The sequence below is a fragment of the Artemia sp. Qi Xiang Cuo genome, chromosome 5 (genome assembly GCF_049724085.1).
Source record: "Artemia sp. Qi Xiang Cuo chromosome 5, ASM4972408v1, whole genome shotgun sequence".
Lineage (NCBI taxonomy): Eukaryota > Metazoa > Arthropoda > Branchiopoda > Anostraca > Artemiidae > Artemia > Artemia sp. Qi Xiang Cuo.
In genome coordinates, this window is record NC_142798.1 from 75990393 (window position 1) to 76011155 (window position 20763).

At 29.7% G+C, this 20763-nt stretch overlaps 1 protein-coding gene across 1 annotated transcript in view; it reads left to right on the top strand.

Annotated features, from left to right (window-relative positions):
* Positions 1 to 2953: 2953 nt before the first annotated feature.
* Positions 2954 to 20763, top strand: part of LOC148952538 (uncharacterized) — a 211650-nt gene continuing 193840 nt past the window's right edge. The window contains exons 1-3 of the mRNA XM_089089219.1: positions 2954 to 3042; positions 3161 to 3426; positions 4311 to 4525. Of these exons, the coding sequence (XP_088945345.1) occupies positions 2954 to 3042; positions 3161 to 3426; positions 4311 to 4525 (570 nt within the window). The remainder of the gene's footprint in view (positions 3043 to 3160; positions 3427 to 4310; positions 4526 to 20763) is intronic.

Below are 20763 nucleotides of genomic sequence, written 5' to 3' on the forward strand. Positions count from 1 at the left end.
TGTGTGATTATCCTTCCACTTAAATACTCTCGTATTTTTCGAGCTCACCTTGAAGTCAAACTGTTCTCGAAGAAGCATTTTGTCTTCTTTTAGTACCGGGAAGCCTTTTCTGTTTCCTCGTATCGTTCCGCACGCATGTATCGTTTCTGTGTAGAGGTATTCCAAAAGTGGCAACGAAGTAAAGAAATTGTCAAACATAACAACATAGCCTTTCCCTTTGAGGCTAGCTGTCATTTCACAAACCACTCTGACTCCTAAACCAAATCGCGCAAATCTTTGGTCTGCGTCGATCTTGCTGCCTTGATATACCTCAAATTGATGGATGAATTCAGTGCTGCTTGCTCTACACCATATTTTATATCCTCTCTTGATAGGCTTTTGAGTATTGTACTGCTTTAATGATGGCCTCCCTTTGAAGAGGATCATTGATTCATCGATGCTTTGCTCACGAGTCCCATGGTTTGCTTCGCTGAACTGCATATTTAGCAGTTCTATTACTTCTCGAAGCTTTTACAGTTTGTCTTGGCAGTCCTTAAGGTGCTTGGTATTATCACTACAATGCAAGAATCTGAGGATTTGCAGGAAACGATCGCGAGGCATTGCTGTAGCAACAAAGGCGACATGAACATCAGGATCGCACTGCCAGTAAGATCGAATCGATGGAAGCTGATGATAGTCCATGAAAAGGTTGATGGCAATGAACTTCAGGAGCTCTTCTTTTGTCAGCCTCAGGGTTTTCCCATGCTGTGTTGCATATAGATTTGACTGAAAAAACCACTAGGTCAAGGAATTCATCCCCAAGTATCTCAACAAAGTAGTCTGAACAGGTCTCGCAATCTTGAAAGAAATCGAGGTTAACTCCAGTTGGCTCCGAGAAGTCACTCACTTGTGTCTTGCATTTCGTTCCAGTCCACAGTAAGTTCGATAGCGGTTCGTCCGAATCGGATTCAGTATCACCAATATCACTGCCATTTGACGACGAAGTCTCAGCATCGGCATCGTCTAGAAGATCTCCTTCAGGAGGATCAATGCTAACTTCGTTGAGAAGACCCTGGTCCTGTAAAGCAGTGACTTCTGGGGGAACTGAATCAAGGATATCTCCAGCCATTTCGAAACTACTGTCAGGAACACAAGAGCTTGATGTTCTTGCTAAATATACGTCAGAGACGACAACATTAGACGTGTCGATTTCAGCGAATTCGTTGATACACAAGGGTTGTAGCTATACTTAACTGTTTAGAAAGGAACGATTTTCGAGAGGGTCTTCTACAAATAGCTCAGAACCCCTGTCTGCCTGGTCGTATTGCTCGTCAACGTCAGTGTCCCCTCCATTATCTTCAGATATATCCTCGTCAAGGTATGCCAAGATTTGTGAGTCTTTAAGGTTCCTTCGTTTCGTCATGGCAACCTGAAACAAGAGATTTGATGTCCAGGTTATTGTATCCAGGCCCAAGAAAGCCTGTAGGGTTAACAAGATTAACATTGACAAGATTAGCAATAAACAAGAAAACCATATTTAACCACTAGTAGCTAAACAGTACCTGCTGATGGGTCATAAATGTCACGGATGAAAAAACGGCACTCGCTGACGTGACATGTATGTCACGGGTCAGAAATCAGCAGATGTTGACGTGACCAATCTGTCACATCTGTTTTTTTGCTTTTTGTAGTCCACTGAGAAAACAAAAAAATTTTAAATATACATCAAAATGTTGTATAAACAATGTTAATTCTAACGAGTCATTACACAATCCCTTACCTCAAGTTACGAGCTCACCATAGGCAAAATAAACAGGGTTATTTGACTATTTCAGTTTTAATGTAAGCTCTCCGGCAAGAATGAGTCTGATAGCCCCTAGGATGGTCAACCACCATCTTGCAGCTCTTGAAACAGCAAATTTAATGATACCAAATTTGACTAGATGTCTTTAGTAGAAAAAAAAAGAAAAATTCCTAAAGTTGCGTGACATAAAGGTCACGTCAGGCGCGAAAGGGTCAGAGCGATGGACAGATCATGTTGAGATAGGAAAAGACAGATAAAAAGGAAAAAGTTTGTGATATCTGGGATTTAAGAATTTTTTTTTTTTTTTTTTTTAGAGAGAATTAGTGACAGTAATAAAAGGAATAAAAATTAATAAGGTACCAGGCTGTGATAGTGTGGTATATAATTTTTTTTAATTTAGTGATTGTGAAATTAGAGCCAAATTACTGAAGATTATGAATATGGTTTTTGAAAAAAAAGGAAGTACCTAGCGATTTTAGAAAAACCTTATTGAATCACCTCTTTAAGAAAAGTGATAACAGGGAATGTCGTTATTTAAAGGCAATAGCTTGGTTTCTGTAGGAAGCAGATTACTTAGTATGGTGATACTCTTTAGACTTAGAGATGCTGTAGATAAAGTTCTATGAGAAAAAAAGTGTGTTTTACAAAAGGGCGATGATACATCGTCCAATACTTCATTCTTAGGTTAATATAAATTAGAAGTGCCTGAGTCATCAAACCGCTTTAGAATATTAGAGTTTTAAATTTTCATCAGATCAGGGACCATCAGGCGGGAGTATTTACTTACCAAGTGCTTAATAGATTATCTCCTGAATATCTTAGAGATTTTTTTAAGTTTAATTCAGATTATCATCAGCACAGGACTAAATGTCGTGGAAGCTTAGTCTCAGAAGTAAGGTGTACGAGTCGATCTACTTTTTAATTAGAAATTATGCAGTTAATCTGTGGAATAGTTTCCCGGCGAGTATTAGAGAGTCAGAAAACCAGTTTCAGTTTAAAATTAGATTAAAAAGTTTTTGATGGGTGGGAATTGAACATATTTGATTGTTAGTTTCTTATATTTTTTACTTTTTTGGGTTTGTTTTGTGGGTATTTTTTTTATATTCGGGAGGGTTGAATAGTATTTAAAAGTAAGAAAAGAGTAGGAAGAGTGAATGAGTTTGGTTTATGATGAGTCAAGCGACTCATCATTTGGATTATGATATTTCAAGCAAAAATAGTGGCTTAATAAGGCGTCACACGTTCTTACCATTTTCAACGTTGGTTCATAATGCTATTTAAAAAATATGGTAAGTGCCAGTTAAGTATGAATTAATTATTAGTCTAAAATAAAATCCATCTCATCTCATCTTAAGTCCTCAATTTTTTAAATTTTAGGCAAAAGTTAGATTCAGCCGATAGAAGAGATTTAGCGATGGTTATAGCCTTGTATGGTAAACCAAATAAGTACATTAAAGGGATTAGTGCTATTTACGAGAGCAAAATTGCTAGGGTTAAGATAAGAAATGAGGCTAGTATCTGGTTTTGTATAAAATCGGGAGTTACAAAGTGCTGCGTTCTATCCTGGATTAAATGGATCATATTGATGGACTTTGTACTAAGGAGAACAGCAAAGGCAACAGGAGAACATATCAATTGGGGAGGTAAAAGTCTCTTAAATTTAGTATGCTGTTTGAGCATCCCACATGCAAATGTTTGCAAAATGAATGAATGTTGGAGCACTTGAGAATTCAGGTTGCAAGAAGAGGTTTGAAATTAATACTAATAAGACTAAGTTGATAATACTGGAAACAAGCAAAGGTGAAGAGGGGATGCTGGGTAAAGAGAAGATCAATCAAGGGGACATTTTTACTTACCTAGCTAAAAATATTATTAGTGAAGACGGTGGGTGCAGCGAAGATGTTAAAAGTAAAATAGCTATGACCAGGGTGTTTTTCTGCAATTTAAAAAAATTGGAAGAATGGGAAAATAAGTCTGTGGACCAAGATTAGAATACTGGAAGCTACACTTATGACAGTAGTCAAGAATGATTCCAAAGTGTGGGGGCTGTGAAACACGAAGGAGGTAATGCTAGATGGGTGTCAGAGAATTAAAATGTTAGCTGTACAAAACTGTGGTTCAGTCCTGCTTTCTAGGGCTATAAGGAAAGAAAGTTTGAGATGGTTTGGACAGGTTCTGCGGATGAGAGTTTGCCAAATTTTGTCGTTTCTCGGTCGACCATCTTGGGCCAAACAAAAAGCAAATCCTTCCTAAATGGGATGCCGTAGAGAAAGATTTAAGGGAAATTGGAACTTCTTGGGAGGGCATAAAAAGGGGGGTTTTGAATAAACTGGGATGGAGAAAAACCGGGAGTAGCTGTATTGGCCTTTGGGGGTCTAGTACGGCAGTGAGTGGTTGTTAGTGCTAGTAGTAGTATACAAAATTATTTTGCAAACAATAACACGGTCAATCCATCGACTTCTGCATATCATACATAGCTGTACACATAAGCTGGCGTAGCCCACTCTCAAACTCAAACTGCTTTTAGTGACGATGGTTTCTCAAATGATACTGAGAACCACCAAGAGGCTTTCCTGCATAAAATGCCCTCAAGGTTTAAAAGACTTGGTCAAGCCACACCCGTCAAGATACTCTGCTCCGCGCTTGAAGAAAATGTATATCTCATCTAACAATCTTCATCAAGTTGAGAGTAAAATAGCAAGAGAAATGGATTTTGCCTTGCCGGCTCTTGAATCTCTATCGGTAAATGCAAGTGTTGTGACAGTACCTGTTATCCAGCTACAACAGAATTAAGTCAGGTTGTGGAGATCCCACGACGAATTTTTAGTAGTCAATACGAGACATGCTTCGCCATCAGCAGAATCTATCACTGCTCTGTAGGTCTTCAAAACATAATTCCAATAATTCCATGTCCATAATTACGCGAAAAACTGGTCACCTTAAATCTCGTAATATGGGGTGTCAGAAATACTTATACGAGGTTGCCATGAAATTTGTGTCCGTGTTCGCCACCGCTGTCTCTTTTGAGTGTTTTTCAAGGATGGCCAGATAACCACTGTAAGGTGGAACCGACTGAAAGGCAGACTTGCCAGTCTGCCTGCAGTAGTCATTCGTCATCGTTAGAAATTGTCATTTGTTTGGTACCTTTAGAATGATTGTAAAAGAATTTCTGATCTCTGGTTAATTTTTTTGTTTTAGTTTTTTATCTTTATTTCTTTATTATTATTTCTTTACCGCCTACGTGCAGTTGACATCTCTAGTCCTATTCAGAGTATTCGGTTGGTTTGGTAATTCTGTAAAGCCATTTACATTGGCAGAGTTTTCATAGGGTAGTTACGGGTGGTTGTTTAGTTTTTTTTTATTAAATTTATAATTAAATTTACGGATAATTAAATTCATTTGAATAATCAAGTTCCTAAATAAATTATAATAAATAAAAAAGTAATCATAAATTATATTTGAATGATTAAGTTTTTGAAAAACATTAATGAATAAAAAATTCTTTTTTTTAAAGTTAAAAATAATAATTTTATAGATTTCTCAGTTATATTATCTCGCTTCAGTCTTACTTTAAATTACAATCTACAGCGATTTTTTTAAATGACATAATATTAATACATACTAAAAAAAATTGCTTTACCGACTCCAAATGTCCCGAGAAGATTCATATTTCCCTTCTGCGGAATCGTTGAGCTCTGTCTCATTCCTATTAAGCTTGATATGGAATTTGAAGGTTGTTGAGAATTGTAATATATAATGTGTATTCTGCCCACTTCCTTTAAAAATAGGAAAAATTTCATTTTTATCAACAGATATCAACTAATATTCAACGCATTGTCAACCTAAAAAGAATAACTAATCAAATTTCAAAAACTTAATTCGATAGATGGATAGAACTGAATCTCAACTGTAGAATGAATGTAAAATTGTTGTTTTTTTTTATATTTTAAAATCGAAGGAGAGTAGCAAAATAACGTGAGCTTGTGTGTTTAAATAAATAAGGAATCGTTGTTGAATATATCTTTTTTAGGGGGAGACTTGACAAGTCTATGGAGTATTACAGCCAATGGCCCACCCCTAGTTCGCACTGGATCTGTTTATACATTTTTGGATAATTTATTTCGGCAAATTGCAAAGGCAAAAACTGACTTGAAATTTGGAAACAAAAGCATTTAAAGAAGCTAGAGGATGCCTTTGAAGATTTTTTAAGGCTCGCCAACTGGAAGGCAATGAGAACTGGCAGACAATAGAGATGGCTAATTCCGTATTGAGTAAAATAGGTAAAGAGTAGTATTGCTATATAAGTTAAGTATATTTCTGGAACAGGTATACAAAATGTTCGACACTTTAGCAGCACAACTTGTTTTCCGACAGCTTTGCTTTGAGCAGAAAGTATTTTTACATGTAAAAATTGTAGAATAGTAAGAAATGTAACTTGTATAGTTGGCTGTTAGAAATGTCGGTTATTATCTGTTATAACCAACTCACTCAAGTCCTTGTCATGCTCCATAATTTTACATGTACCATTTTATCAAAAGTACTATATCATAATTACTTGAGTACTGCTAGTGGAGTATAATATTCAAAGTATACAGTTGTGGTGTAATTTCGTCAAAATCCTGGGGAGGGGGGTCAAGTTGGAGTCAATTTTCCCAAATCACGTGAAAATTACAATGAAAACTGAAAAACGAGCCATATAGTAGTAGAAGGGGGGTACCAGCCCCACGAGAACACTCTGCTGCCACCTACAACTTTTTTTAACATCAAATATGGGCATAGAGTCCCTAGGGGAGATGGATTTCTGAGAAATTGATTGCGTAATCAAAGTGTGTCAATGACCTAAATTTCCAAAGGTGTTGATGTTGTTGTTGTTGTAAGTGCACGCTCTCAGCGAATGTTATGAGTTTCCAGAAATTTGGAACACCTGTGCTGTCGACCTCAATTCCCCTATCGTGAATCAATAATTACCTTTAGAAACAACAAATTAATTCCCCTTTCTTGACAGATCAATCAACCAATGACATCATCTGTCAGAACTTAAAAATTTTCACCTAGAAACGATTCTCCAGGAATAGATCCAAGTCATTAATGTCTTTGCCTGGGAAACAACTCTACTGGTCAAACTCCAAAAGATATTAATAACCAAACGCCATGGAAACAATTCTCAAAGAAACATCTTAGCGATGAATTGTTTTAGCGTGGGAATCAGGTTTCTTAGTAATTTGAAATGTGAAAGCACAGGGATGCCAAAAACAAAAGGAACTCACTGAAATTACGTTTAGGGATTATTTGGGCGAAACCGTTTTAGACAGGTTATGGAATTATTTCGGCGAAACAGTTAGAGACATTTTAAAAGATGATTTAAAAGATGATTTTAGAAGAGAATTTGAGGGTGAAACTCTGTGGTCGTTATAATACACAAGTTCAATTTGAACAGTGTTATGGGGTCCCCTACCACAACCCCAAAGGTTTCCGATCCCCCCACCCCAACCCCGAAGGAAGCCACCGGTTCTCAAAGGTCCCCCGGGCTCCCAAAGGGCCCCCGGCGCCCCAAAGGCTCCTGAGCCTCCATTTTAATACTTTTTAAGGCTTTATTTTATCTTTTCAGAACAAATTATTATTTTAGGGAATTATTTCGGCGAAACAGTTAGAGACATTTTAAAAGATGATTTAAAAGATGATTTTAGAAGAGAATTTGAGGGTAAAACTCTGTGGTCCTTATAATACACAAGTTGTATTTTAACAGTGTCGTGAGGTCCTCTACCCCAACCCCAAAGGCTCCTCATACCCCACCCCAACCCCGAAGGAAGCCCCCGGTCCCCAAAGGTCCACCGGGCTCCCAAAAGACCACCAGGCTCCCAAAGGGCCCCCTGGACCCCCAAAGTCCCTCCACCGGACCCCAAAGGTCCACCGCGCTCCCAAAGGACCAATCGGCCCTCAAGTGCCCCCAAGACCCCCAAAGGTCCTCCCCAGACCCCCAAAGGCCCTCCCCAGGCCCCCCAAAGGCCCTCCCCGAGTCCGCAAAGGTCCACAGGGCTCCCAAAGGGCCACCCGGCCCTAAAGGGCGCCCCAGACCCCCAAAGGACCCCCGGCGCCCCCGAGGCCCCGGAGCCCCCATTTTTTAATACTTTTTTATGGCTTTATTATATCTTTTCAGAACAAGTTATTTTCTTAATGTCCATCCTAAACCCATTTTACAAGTTGAAGTACCCATCCTTTTCACCCACAACTTTACTATACTGCTTTTTGAATGCTCCAACACCAAGCAATACTTTTCAATGGCATTTCAGAGCAAGTTCTTTTCTTAACGTCCCTCCTAAACCCATTTTACAAATTGAAGTACCAATACTTTTAACCCAAAACTTTACTTTGCAGATTTTTTAATGATCAAACACCAAGCAATACTTTTCAAAAGGCATTTCAGGACAAGATCTTTTCATAATGTCCATCCTAAACCCATTTTACAAGTTGAAGTTCCCATCCTTTTCAACCACAACTTTACTTTACAGCTTTTTGAATGCCCAACAGCAAGCAATACTTTTCAAAAGGCATTTCAGAACAAGTTCTATTCTTAGTGACCGTCATAAACCCATTTTACAAATTGAAGTACCCATCCTTTTCACCCACAACTTAGTTATAGGTAAGAGTTTGAAGTTTTACCTTAGAGACTTAGCTTAGAGTTTTAGTTTGGTTAAGAGTTTTAGTTTGGTTTAGTTTTAGTTAAAAGTTTAGAGGTTTTTTTAGCTTAGACTCTTAGCTTAGAGTTTTTATTAGAGTTCTAGTTTAGTTTAGTTTTAGTTAAGAGTTTAGAGTTTTTAGCTTAGAGTCTTAGCTTAAAGTTTTAGTTTGGTTTAGTTCTAGTTTACTTTAGTTTTAGTTAAGAGTTTAGAGTTTTTAGCTTAGAGTCTTAGCTTAAATTTTTAGTTTGGTTTAGATTTAGTTAAAAGTTTAGAGTTTTTTAGCTTTGAGTCTTAGCTTAGAGTTTTTGTTATAGTTCTAGTTTAGTTTATTTATAGTTAAGAGTTTAGATTTTTTAGCTTAGAGTCTTAGCTTAGAGTTTTATTTAGATTTATTGTTTAGTTTATTTTAGTTACAGTTAAGAATTTATAGTTTTAGATTAGAGTCATAGCTTATAATTTTACTTACAGTTGTAGTTTGGTTAAGTTTTATTTAAGAATTTCGAGTTTGATCTTAGAGTATCAGCTTATAGTTTCTTTAAGAGCTATAGTTTAGTTTAATTTTAGTTATGAATTTGATGTTTTACCTCTAAGTCTCTGTTAGCTTTCTATTTTAGTTTTTACTTTTAGTTAAGGGTTGATAGTTTTTATATTATAGTATTATCTTATAGTTTTCGTTTGGTTTAGTTTTAGTTAAAATTTTAGTTTTTTTTTATCTTATATTATTAGCTTAGAGTTTTTGTTAGAGTTCTAGTTTAGTTTAGTTTTAGTTAAGAGTTTAGAGTTTTTAGCTTAGAGTCTTATCTTAGAGTTTTATTCAGAGTTATAATTTAGTTTAGTTTAGTTAAAGTTCATAATTTATATTTTTATATTAGAGTAATAGATTATAATTTTAATTAAAGTTTTAGTTTGGTGAAGTTTTAGTTAAGAGTTTCAAGTTTTAGCTTAAAGTCTTAGCTCAGAGTTTTTGTTAGAGTTCTAGTTTAGTTTAGTTTTAGTTAAGAGTTTAGAGTTTTAACTTAGAGTCTTAGCTTAGAGTTTTAGTTAGAGTTTAAGTTTAGTTTAGTTACAGTTAAGAATTTAGAGTTTTAGCTTAGAGTCATTGCTTAGAATTTTTCTTATAGTTTTAGTTTAGTTAAGTTTTAGTTAAGAGTCTCGAGTTTTAGCTTAGAGTCTTAGCTTTGAGTTTTAGTTAGAGTTGAATTTTATTTTAGTTACAGTTCAGATTTTATAGTTTTAGATTAGAGTCATAGCTTAGAGTTTTAATTAAAGTTTTAGTTTAGTTAAGTTTTAGTTAATAGTTTAGAGTTTTAGCTTAGAGTCTTAGCTTAGAGTTTATTGTTAGAGTTTTAGTTTAGTTTAATTTTAGTTAATAGTTTGTTGTTTCACATTTGAGCTTCAGTTAGAGTTCTAGTTTAGTTTAGTTTTAGTTAAGAGTTTGGTGTTTTACACTAGAGTCTTAGCTTATAGTTCTAGTTTAGTTTAGTTTTAACTAAGATTTTAGAGTTTTAGCTTAGAATCTAAGCGTAGAGTTTTTTTTAGAGTTCCACTTTATTTTAGTTTTAGTAAAGAGTTTAGTGTTTTTAGCTTATAGTCTTAGCTTATAGTTTATGTTGAAGTTCTAATATAGTCTAGTTTTAGTTTAGAGTTTTAGCTCAGATTCTTAGCTTAGAGTTTTTTTTATAGTTGAAGTTTAGTTTATTTCTATCTAATAGTTTAGAGGGTTTTTTTTTGTTAACGTTACAGTTTAGTTTAATTTTATTTAAGGGTTTGATTGTTTAACTTTGAATTTCAGTTAGAGTTCTAGTCTAGTTTACTTTTAGTTTAGAGTTTAGAGTTTTTTAGCTTAGAGTCTTAGCTTAGAGTTTTAGTTAGAGTTATAGTTTAGTTTAGTTTTATTTAAGATTTTATAGTTTTATATTAGATTCTTATCTTAGATTTTTTTTTAGAGTTATAGTTTATTTTAGTTTTTAGTTATAGTTTAGTTAAAATATATTTAATATTTTTGAGTTTTAACTTATAGAATTAGCTTATAGTTTTAGTTTAGTTTAGTTTTAGTTAAGAGTTTAGAGTTTTTTATCTTAGAGTCTTAACTTAGAGTTTTTGTTAGAGTTCTAGTTTATTTTAATTTTAGTTAAGAGTTTGTTGTTTTAACTTAGAGTCTTAGTTTATAGTTTTAGTTAGAGTTATAGTTTAGTTTTAGTTAAGAGTTTAGAGTTTTTAGCTTCGAGTCTTAGCATAGAATTTTTGTTAGAGTTCTAGTTTATTTTAGTTATAGTTATGAGTTTATAGTTTTTATCTTAGAGTTTTAGCTTATAGTTTTTGTTGAAGTTTTAGTTTATTTTAGTTTTAGTTAATAGTTTAGAGTTTTAGATTATAGTCTTAGCTTATAGTTTTTGTTAGAGTTGAAGTGTAGTTTAATTTTAGTTATGAATTTGATGTTTTACCTTTGAGTTTCAGTTAGAGTTCTATTTTAGTTTAATTTTAGTTAAGACTTTGGAGTTTTTAGCTTAGATTATTAGCTTAAAGTTTTATTTTGGTTTATTTTTATTTAAAAGTTTAGAGTTTTTTTTTATATTATATTCTTATCTTATAGTTTTTGTTAGAGTTATAGTTTAGTTTATTTTTAGTTAAGAGTTTATAGTCTTTAGCTTAGAGTCTTAGCTTAGAGTTTTATTCAGAGTTCTAGTTTAGTTTAGTTTAGTTACAGTTCAGAATTTGGAGTTTTAGCTTAGAGTCATAGCTTATAATTTTACTTAAAGTTATAGTTTGGTTAAGTTTTAGTTAAGAGTTTCGATTTTCATCTTAGAGTCTCAGATAAGAGTTTTTGTTAGAGTTCTAGTTTAGTTTAGTTTTAGTTAAGAGTTTAGAATTTTATCTTAGAGTCTTAGCTTAGAGTTTTAGCTAGAGTTGAAGTTTATTTTAGTTACAGTTAAGATTTTAGACTTTTAGCTTAGAGTCATAGCTTAGAGTTTTACTAAATGTCTTATTTTAGCTCAGTTATAGTTAAGAGTTTTGAGTTTTAGTTTAGAGTCATAGCTTAGAGTTTTTTTTTAGAGTTCTAGTTTAGTTTAATTTTAGTTAAGAGTTTGATGTTTTACCTTTGAGTTTCAGTTAGAGTTCTAGTTTAGTTTAGTTTTAGTTAAGAGTTTGGTATTTTACCTTAGAGTCTTAGCTTAGAGTTCTAGTTTAGTTTAGTTTAGTTATACTTAAGAGTTTAGAGTTTTAGCTTAGAGTCTCAGCTTAGAGTTTTTGTTAAAGTTATAGTTTATTTTAGTTTTAGTTAAGAGTTTAGTGTTTTTAGCTTAGAGTCTTAGATTTTATTTTATTTTGAATTTTTATTATATTTTTTTTTTTGTTTTTAGTCATTTATTAAAGTATTAGCTTAAAGTTTTTGTTAGAGTTGAAGTTTAGTTTAGTTTAGTTTTAGTCAAGAGTTTCGAGTGTTGTTTTTGTTAGAGTTCTATATTCTTTTCAGTTTATGTATTAGTTTTATTTTTTAAAATTTATTTTAATTTATATTTCTTTTTTTTTATTTTTTTATTTAAGATTTTATATTTTACCATAGAATCTTAGATTAGAGTTTTACTTAGGGTTCTAGTTTAGTTTAGTTTTAGTTACAGTTCAGAATTTAGAGTTTTAGCTTAGAATTATAGCTTAGAGTTTTACTTAAAGTTATAGTTTGGTTAAGTTTTAGTTAAGAGTTTAGATTTTTTAGCTTATAGTTTTTGTTGAAGTTATAGTTTAGTTTTAGTTAAGAGTGTATATTTTTAGCTTATATTCTTATCTAATGGTTTTTGTGATATTCTGAGTTTATTTTAATTTTATTTAATAATTTGATTTTTTAAATTTTATTTTAATTTAGAGTTATATTCTAGTTTACTTTTATTTTAGAGTTTAAAGTTTCTTAGTTTAGAGTCTTATCTTAGAGTTTTAGTTAGAGTTCTAGTTTAGTTTAGTTTTAGCTAAGAGTTAAGAATTTTATCTCAGAGTTTTTTTTAGAGTTCTATTTTATTCTAGTTTTGAGTTATAGTTTATTTTAAATATATTTAGTAGTTTTGAGTTTTACCTTAGAGACTTATCATATATTTTTAGTTTAGTTTAGTTTTAGTTAATAGTTTAGAGTTTTTTAGCTCAGAGTCTTATATTATAGTTTTTGTTATAGTTCTAGTTTAGTTTAGTTTTAGTTAAGAGTTTGGTGTTTTAAATTAGAGTCTTAGCTTAGAGTTTCTGTTATAGTTCTATTTTAGTTTATTTTTAGTTAAGAGTTTAGAGTTTTTTAGCTTATATTCTCAGCTTAGAGTTGTAGTTTGAGTTATAGTTTAGTTTAGTTTTAGTTAGGAGCTTAGAGTTTTTAGCTTAGAGTCTTAGCGTAGAGTTTTTGTTGAAGTTTTAGTTAAGAGTTTAGAGTTTTAGCTTAGATTCTTAGCTTAGAGTTTTTGTTAGAGTTGAAGTTTAGTTTAGTTTTAGTTATGAATTTGATGTTTTACCTCTGAGTTTCATTTAGAGTTATATTTTAGTCTACTTTTGGTTAAGAGTTTGGAGTTTTTATCTTATAGTATTAGCTTAAAGCTTTAGTTTGGTTTAATTTTAGTTAAAAGCTTAGAGTTTTTTTTTTATATTATATTCTTATCTTAGAGTGTTTTTTATAGTTCTAGTTTAGTTTATTTAATAGCTTAGAGTCTTTAGCTTAGAGTCTTAGCTTAGAGTTTTATTCAGAGTTCTAGTTTAGTTTAGTTACAGTTCAGAATTTAGAGTTTTAGCTTAGAGTCATAGCTTATAATTTTACTTAAAATTGTAGTTTGGTTAAGTTTTAGTTAAGAGTTTCGAATTTTAGCTTAGAGTCTTAGCTTAGAGTTTTTGTTAGATTTGTAGTTTAGTTTAGTTTTAGTTAAGAGTTTAGAGCTTTACCTTAGAGTCTTAGCTTAGAGTGTTTGTTAGAGTTGAAGTTTTGTTTAGTTACAGTTAAGAATTTAAATTTCTAGCTTATAGTCATAGCTTAGTGTTTTACTTAAAGTTTTAGTTTGGCTAAGTTTTAGTTAAGAATCTCGAGTTTTAGCTGAGTCTTAGCTTACAATTTTTGTCAGAGTTCTAGTTTAGTTTAATTTTAGTTAAGAGATTGATGTCTAACCTTTGAGTTTCAGTTAGAGTTCTAGTTTATTTTAGTTTTAGTTAAGAGTTTGGTGTTTTACCTTAGAGTCTTAGCTTAGAGTTCTAGTTTAGTTTAGTTTTACTTAAGAGTTTAGAGTTTTAGCTTAGAGTCCCAGCTTAGAGTTTTTGTTAGAGTACTAGTTTATTTTAGTTTTAGTTAAGAGTTTAGTGTTTTTAGCTTAGAGTCTTAGCTTAGAGTTTATGTTGAAGATCTAGTATAGTTTAGTTTTATTTTAGAGTCTTGGTCCGGAGTTTTTGCTTAGAGTTTTTGAGAAAGCTGTGGTGAAGTTCAATTTTATTTTATAATTTGATGTTTCACCGTTGATTTTATTTTTTAGTTCCACTTTAGTTATCTTCCAGCTTAGATTCTACAGTTTTTCAGCATTGATTTTTTTCAGTAGGTAAATTGTATGTTAGTTTTAGTTAAGATTTTAGAATTTTAGCTTAAATTATTATCTTAGAGTTTTTGTTAGATTTATAGTGTAGTTTATATTTAGTTAATATTATATATTTTTAAATTATATTATTATATTATAGTTTTATGTATATTTTAAGATTTTTTTATTTAATTTTTATAATATATCTTTTTATAATATATTAATAGATTATAGTTTTAATTTAATTTTTAGTTTGGCTAAGTTTTAGTTAAGAGTTTCGAGTTTTAGCTTAGAGTCTTAGCTTAGAGTTTTAGTTAGAGTTGAAGTTTAGTTTAGTTACAGTTAAGAATTTAGAGTTTTAGCTTAGAGACATAGCTTAGAGTTTTACTTAAATTTTTAGTTTGGCTAAGTTTTAGTTAAGATTTTCGAGTTTTAGCTTAGAGTCTTAGCTTAGAGTTTTTTGTTATAGTTCTAGTTTAGTTTAATTTTAGTTAAGATTTTGATGTTTTACATTTGAGTTTCAGTTAGAGTTCTAGTTTAGTTTAATTTTAGTTAAGAGTATGGTGTTTTACCCTAGAGTTTTATCTTAGAGTTCTAGTTTAGTTTAGTTTTACTTAATAGTTTAGAGTTTTATCTTAGAATCTAAGCTTAGAGTTTCTGTTAGAGTTCTAGTTTATTTTACTTTTAGTTAAGAGTTTAGTTTTTTTATATTAGAGTGTAAGCTTAGAGTTTATGTTGAAGTTATAGTATAGTTTAGTTTTAGTTTAGAGTTTTAGCTTAGAGTCTTAGCTTAGAGTTTTTGTTAGAGTTGAAGTTTAGTTTAGTTTTAGTTAAGAGTTTAGAGGGTTTTTTTGTTAGAGTTCGAGTTTAGTTTAATTTTAGTTAAGAATTTGATGTTTTACCTTTGAGTTTCAGTTAGAGTTCTAGTTTAGTTTACTTTTAGTTTAGAGTTTACAGTTTTTTATATTATAGTCTTAGCTTAGAGTTTTATTTAGAGTTCTATTTTCTTTTATTTTTAGTTAAGAGTTTAGAATTTTATCTTAGAGTCTTATCTTATATTTTTTTTTAGAGTTATATTTTATTTTATTTTTGAGTTATATTTTATTTTAAATATAGTTAAGAGTTTTGTGTTTTACATTATAGACTTATCATAGAGTTTTAGTTTAGTTTAGTTTTAGTTAAGAGTTTAGAGTTTTTTACATCAGAGTCTTAGATTAGAGTTTTTGTTAGAGTTCTATTTTATTTTAATTTTAGTTAATAGTTTTTTGTTTTAAATTAGAGTCTTAGTTTATATTTTTAGTTAGAGCTCTAGTTTGTTTTAGTTTTATTTAAGAGTTTAGAGTTTTTAGCTTCGTCTTAGCTTAGAGTTTTTGTTAGAGTTCTAGTTTATTTTAGTTTTAGTTAAGAGCTTAGAGTTTTTAGCTTAGAGTCTTAGCTTAGAGTTTTTGTTGAAGTTTTAGTTTAGTTTAGTTTTAGTAAAGATTTTAGAGTTTTAGCTTATAGTCTTAGCTTATAGTTTTTTTTAGAGTTGAAGTTTAGTTTAATTTTAGTTATGAATTTTATGTTTTACCTTTGAGTTTCAGTTAGAGTTCTAGTTTAGTTTAATTTTAGTTAAGAGTTTAGAGTTTTTAGCTTATAGTATTAGCTTAAAGTTTTAGTTTGGTTTAGTTTTAGTTAAAAGTTTAGAGTTTTTTTTTATCTTAGAGTCTTAGATTAGAGTTTTTGTTAGAGTTCTAGTTTAGTTTAGTTTTAGTTAAGAGTTTAGAGTCTTTAGCTTAGAGTAGTAGCTAGGAGTTTTGGTTAGTGTTCTAATCCAGTTTAGATTAGTTACAGTTCAGAATTTAGAGTTTTAGCTTAGAGACGTAGCTTTGGAATTTACTGAATATTGTATGGTTTTTTAGTGTCAGTTCATAGTGTCGAATTAAAGAATATAGTATTATATCAGAGTTCTAGTTTAGTTTAGTTTTAGTTAAGAGTTTAGAGTTTTACCTTAGAGTCCTAGCTTACAGTTTTAGTTAGAGTTGAAGTTTAGTTTAGTTACAGTTAAAGAATTTAGAGTTTTAGCTTAGAGTCATAGCTTATAATTCTACTTATAGTTGTAGTTAGGCTTAGTTTTAGTTAGGATTTTTGAGTTTTGGATTAAAGTATTAGCTTAGAGTTTTTGATAGAGTTCTAGTTTAGTTTAATTTTAGTTGAGAGTTGGATGTTTTACCGTTCAGTTTCAGATAGAGTTCTAGTTTAGTTTAGTTTTAATTAAGAGTTCGATTTTTTACATTATAGTATTATATAATCGTTATAGTTTAGTTTAGTTACAGTTCAGAATTTAGAGTTTTAGCTTAGAGTCTAAGCGTAGAGTTTTTGTTAAAGTTATAGTTTATTTTAGTTTTAGTTAAGAGTTTAGTGTTTTTAGCTTAGAGTGTTGGCTTAGAGTTTATGTTGAAGTTATAGTATAGTTTAGTTTTAGTTTAGAGTTTTGGCTTATAGTCTTAGCTTATAGTTTTTGTTAGAGTTGAAGTTTAGTTTAGTTTTAGTTAAGAGTTTAGAGTTTTTTTGTTAGAGTTCTAGTTTAGTTTAATTTTAGTTAAGAGTTTGATTTTTACCTTTGAGTTTCAGTTAGAGTTCTAGTTTAGTTTAGTTTTAGTTTAAAGTTTAGAATTTACCATAGAATCTTAGCTTATAGTTAGAGTTAGTTACTTAGAGTTCTAGTTTAGTTTAGTTTTAGTTAAAGATCAGAATTTGGAGTTTTATATTAGAGTCATAGCTTAGATTTTTTCATAATGTTATTTTTTTGATTTTGTCTATTTGTGTTTAGAGTTTTTAGTTTAGAGTTTTTGTAGATGATATAGTTTAGTTTTAGTTAATATTTTAGAGTTTTAGCTTTGAGTCTCAGCTATTAGTTTTTGTGAGTGTTGAAGTTTAGTTTATTTTATTTAAGAATTTTATTTTTTAAATTTTATTTTATTATAGAGTTCTAGTCTAGTTTACTTTTATTTAAGTGTTTAGAGTTTTGTAGCTTAGATTCATATATTATAGTTTTAGTTAGAGTTCTAGTTTAGTTTAGTTTTATCTAATAGTTTATAATTTTATCTTAGAGTTTTTTTTAGAGTTATATTTTATTCTATTTTTGATTTATAGTTTATTTTAAATATAGTTAGTATTTTTGAGTTTTACCTTAGAGACTTAGCATAGAGTTTTATTTTAGTTTAGTTTTAGTTAAGAGTTTAGAGTTTTTTAAGCTTAGAGTTTTAGCTTAGAGTTTTTGTTAGAGTTCTAGTTTAGTTTAGTTTTAGTTAAGAGTTTTTTGTTTTACCTTATAGTCTTAGTTTATAGTTTTATTTAGAGTTCTAGTTTAGTTTAGTTTTAGTTAAGAGTTTAGAGTGTTTAGCTTAGTCTTAGCTTAGAGTTTTTGTTAGAGTTCTAGTTTATTTTAGTTTTAGTTAATAGCTTAGAGTTTTTAGCTTAGAGTCTTAGCTTATAGTTTTTGTTGAAGTTTTAGTTTAGTTTAGTTTTAGTTAATAGTTTAGAGTTTTAGCTTAGAGTCTTAGCTTATAGTTTTTGTTAGAGTTGAAGTTTAGTTTAATTTTAGTTATGAATTTTATGTTTTACCTTTGAGTTTCAGTTACAGTTTTTGTTTAGATTACTTTTAGTTAAGAGTTTATAGTTTTTATCTTTGAGTATTAGCTTAAAGTTTTAGTTTGGTTTAGTTTTACTTAAAAGTTTAGAGTTTTTTTTTATCATATAGTCTTAGCTTTTTGTTTTTGTTAGAGTTCTAGTTTAGGTTTATTTAATTGTTTAGAGTTTTTAGCTTAGAGTCTTAGCTTAGAGTTTTATTAAGAGTTCTAGTTAAGTTTAGTTTAGTTACAGTTCAGAATTTAGATTTTTAGCTTAGAGTCATAGCTTATAATTTTACTTAAAGTTGTAGTTTGGTTAAGTTTTAGTTAAGAGTTTCGAGTTTTAGCTTAGAGTCTTAGCTCAGAGTTTTTGTTAGAGTTATAGTTTAGTTTATTTTTAGTTAAGAGTTTAGCGCTTTACCTTAGAGTCTTAGCTTAGAGTGTTTGTTAGAGTTGAAGTTTAGTTTAGTTACAGTTAAGAATTTAGAGTTTTAGCTTAGAGTCATAGCTTAGAGTTTTACTGAAAGTTTTAGTTTGATTAAGTTTTAGTTAAGAGTTTCAAGTTTTAGCTTAGAGTCTTAGCTTAGAGTTTTTTGTTAGAGTTCTAGTTTAGTTTAATTTTAGTTAATAGTTTGATGTTTTACCTTTGAGCTTAAGTTAGAGTTCTAGTTTAGTTTAGTTTTAGTTAAGAGTTTGGTGTTTTACCGTAGAGTCTTAGCTTAGAGTTCTAGTTTAGTTTAGTTTTACTTAAGAGTTTAGAGTTTTATCTTATAGTCTCAGCTTAGAGTTTTTTTTAGAGTTCTAGTTTATTTTAGTTTTAGTTAAGAGTTTAGTGTTTTTAGCTTAGAGTATTAGCTTAGAGTTTATTTTAAAGTTCTATTATAGTTTATTTTTATGTTAGAGTTTTATCTTAGAGTCTTAGCATATAAATTTTGTTGGAGTTGAAGTTTATTTTAGTTTTAGTTAAGAGCTTAGAGTTGTTTTTTTTTAGACTTCTATTTTATTTTATATTCATTTAATAGGATGATTTTTTAAATTTGAGGTTAAGTTGGAGTTCTGGTTTGTTATATTTTTTTTTTAAAGTTTACAGTTTACCGTAGAATCTTAGCTTAGAGTTTTAGTTATAGTTATAGTTTAGTTAGTTTTAGTTAAAGTTAATAAGTTGGAATTTTATCTTATAGTTATAGCTTAGAGTTTTACTTAAAGTTATAGTTTGCTTAAGTTTTAGTTAAGAGTTTAGAGTTTTTAGCTTAGAGTTTTTGTTGAAGTTCTAGTTTAGTTTAGTTTTAGTTAATAGTTTAGAGTTTTAGCATAGAGTATTAGCTTAGAGTTTTTGTTAGAGTTGAAGTTTAGTTTAATTTTAGTTAAGGATTTGTTGTGTTACCTTTGGTTTTCAGTTAGAGTTCTAGTCTAGTTTACTTTTATTTTATAGTTTATAGTTTTTTAACTTAAAGTCTTAGCTTAGAGTTTTATCTATAGTTCTAGTTTAGTTTTAGTTAAGAGTTTAGAATTTTTTCTTTGAGTATTGGATTAGAGTTTTTTTTATAGTTATAGTTTATTTTAGTTTTGAGTTCTAGTATAGTTTACATATAGTTAAGAGTTTTGATTTATACCTTAGAGATTTATAATATAGTTTTATTTTAGTTTAGTTTTATTTAATAGTTTATAGATTTTTATCTTAGAGTATTATCTTATAGTTTTTGTTAGAGTTCTAGTTTAGTTTAGTTTTAGTTAAGAGTTTAGAGTTTTTAGCTTAGAGTCTTAGCTTAGAATTTTTGTTAGAGTTATAGTTTATTATAGTTTTAGTTAATAGCTTAGATTTTTTAGCTTAGAGTCTTAGCTTATAGTTTTTGTTGTATTTTTATTTTATTTTAGTTTTAGTTAATATTTTAGAGTTTTATCTTAGATTCTTATCATATAATTTTTGATAGAGATAAATTTTATTTTATTAATAGTTAGGAGTTTAGAGTTTTATCTTAAAGTCTTATTTTAGAGTTTTAGCCAGAGTTCTAGTTCATTCTAGATATAGTTAAAAGATTTAAGTTTTACATTAGAGACTTAGCTTAGAATTTTAGTTTATTTTAGTTATAGTTAAGTGTTTTGAGTTTTTATCTTATAGTCTTAGCTGAGAGTTTTTGTTAGAGTTCTACTTTAGTTTATTTTAAGCTAAGAGTTCAATTTTTTAAATTAGATTCATAGCATATACATTTAGTTAGAGTTGCAGTTTAGTTTAGTTTTTGTTATGAGTTTATAATTTTATCCTATAGTCTTAGCTTAGAGTTTTTGTCAGAGGTATTGTGTAGTGTATTTTCATTTAATAGTTTAGAGTATTAATACTATATTATTAGCATAGTTTTTGTCAAAGTTCTAGTTTAGTTTAGTAATAGTTAAGAGTTTAGAGTTTTAGCTTAGAGTCTTAGCTTAGAGTTTTTGTTAAAGTTGAAGTTTAATTTTAGTTAAGAGTTTAGACTTTTACCACAGAGTATTATGTTAGGTTTTTCTTAGAGTTTTATTTTAGTTTGGCTTTAGTTAAGAGTTTAGAGTTTTTATCTTAGAGTCTTAGATAAGAGTTTTTTGTTGCAGTTCTAGTTTAGTTTAGAGTTTTATATTATAATTGGAATTTTATTTATAGTTCTAGCTTAGTTTAGTTTTATTTAAGAGTTTAGATTTTTATCTTAGAGTCTTATATTTAAGTTTTTTTTAGTTTTCTAGTTTAGTTTAGTTTTTTTTAATAGTTTTTATTTTTAGATTAGAGTCTTGGCTTATATGTTATGCTAGAGTTATAGTTAATTTTAGTTATGGTTAATAATTTTGAATTTTAACTTAGAAACTTAGCTTAGAGTTTTAGTTAAGTTTAGTTTTACTTAAGAGTATAGAATTTTAGCTTAGAGTCTTAGCTTAGAGTTTTTGTTAGAGTTCTAGTTTAGTTTAGTTTCAGTTCAGAGTTTAGAGTTTTTTAGATTAGAGTATTAGTTTAGAGTTTTTGTTGAAGTTCTAGTTTAGTTTAGTTTTAGTTTAGAGTTTTATCTTATACCTAGAGTTTTAATTAGAGTTCTAGTTTAGTTTAGTTTTAGTTAAGAGTTTAGAGTTTTTAGCTTAGAGTCTTAGCTTAGTTTTATTTAGAGTTCTAGTTTAATTTAGTTTTAGTTTTACCATAGAGTTTT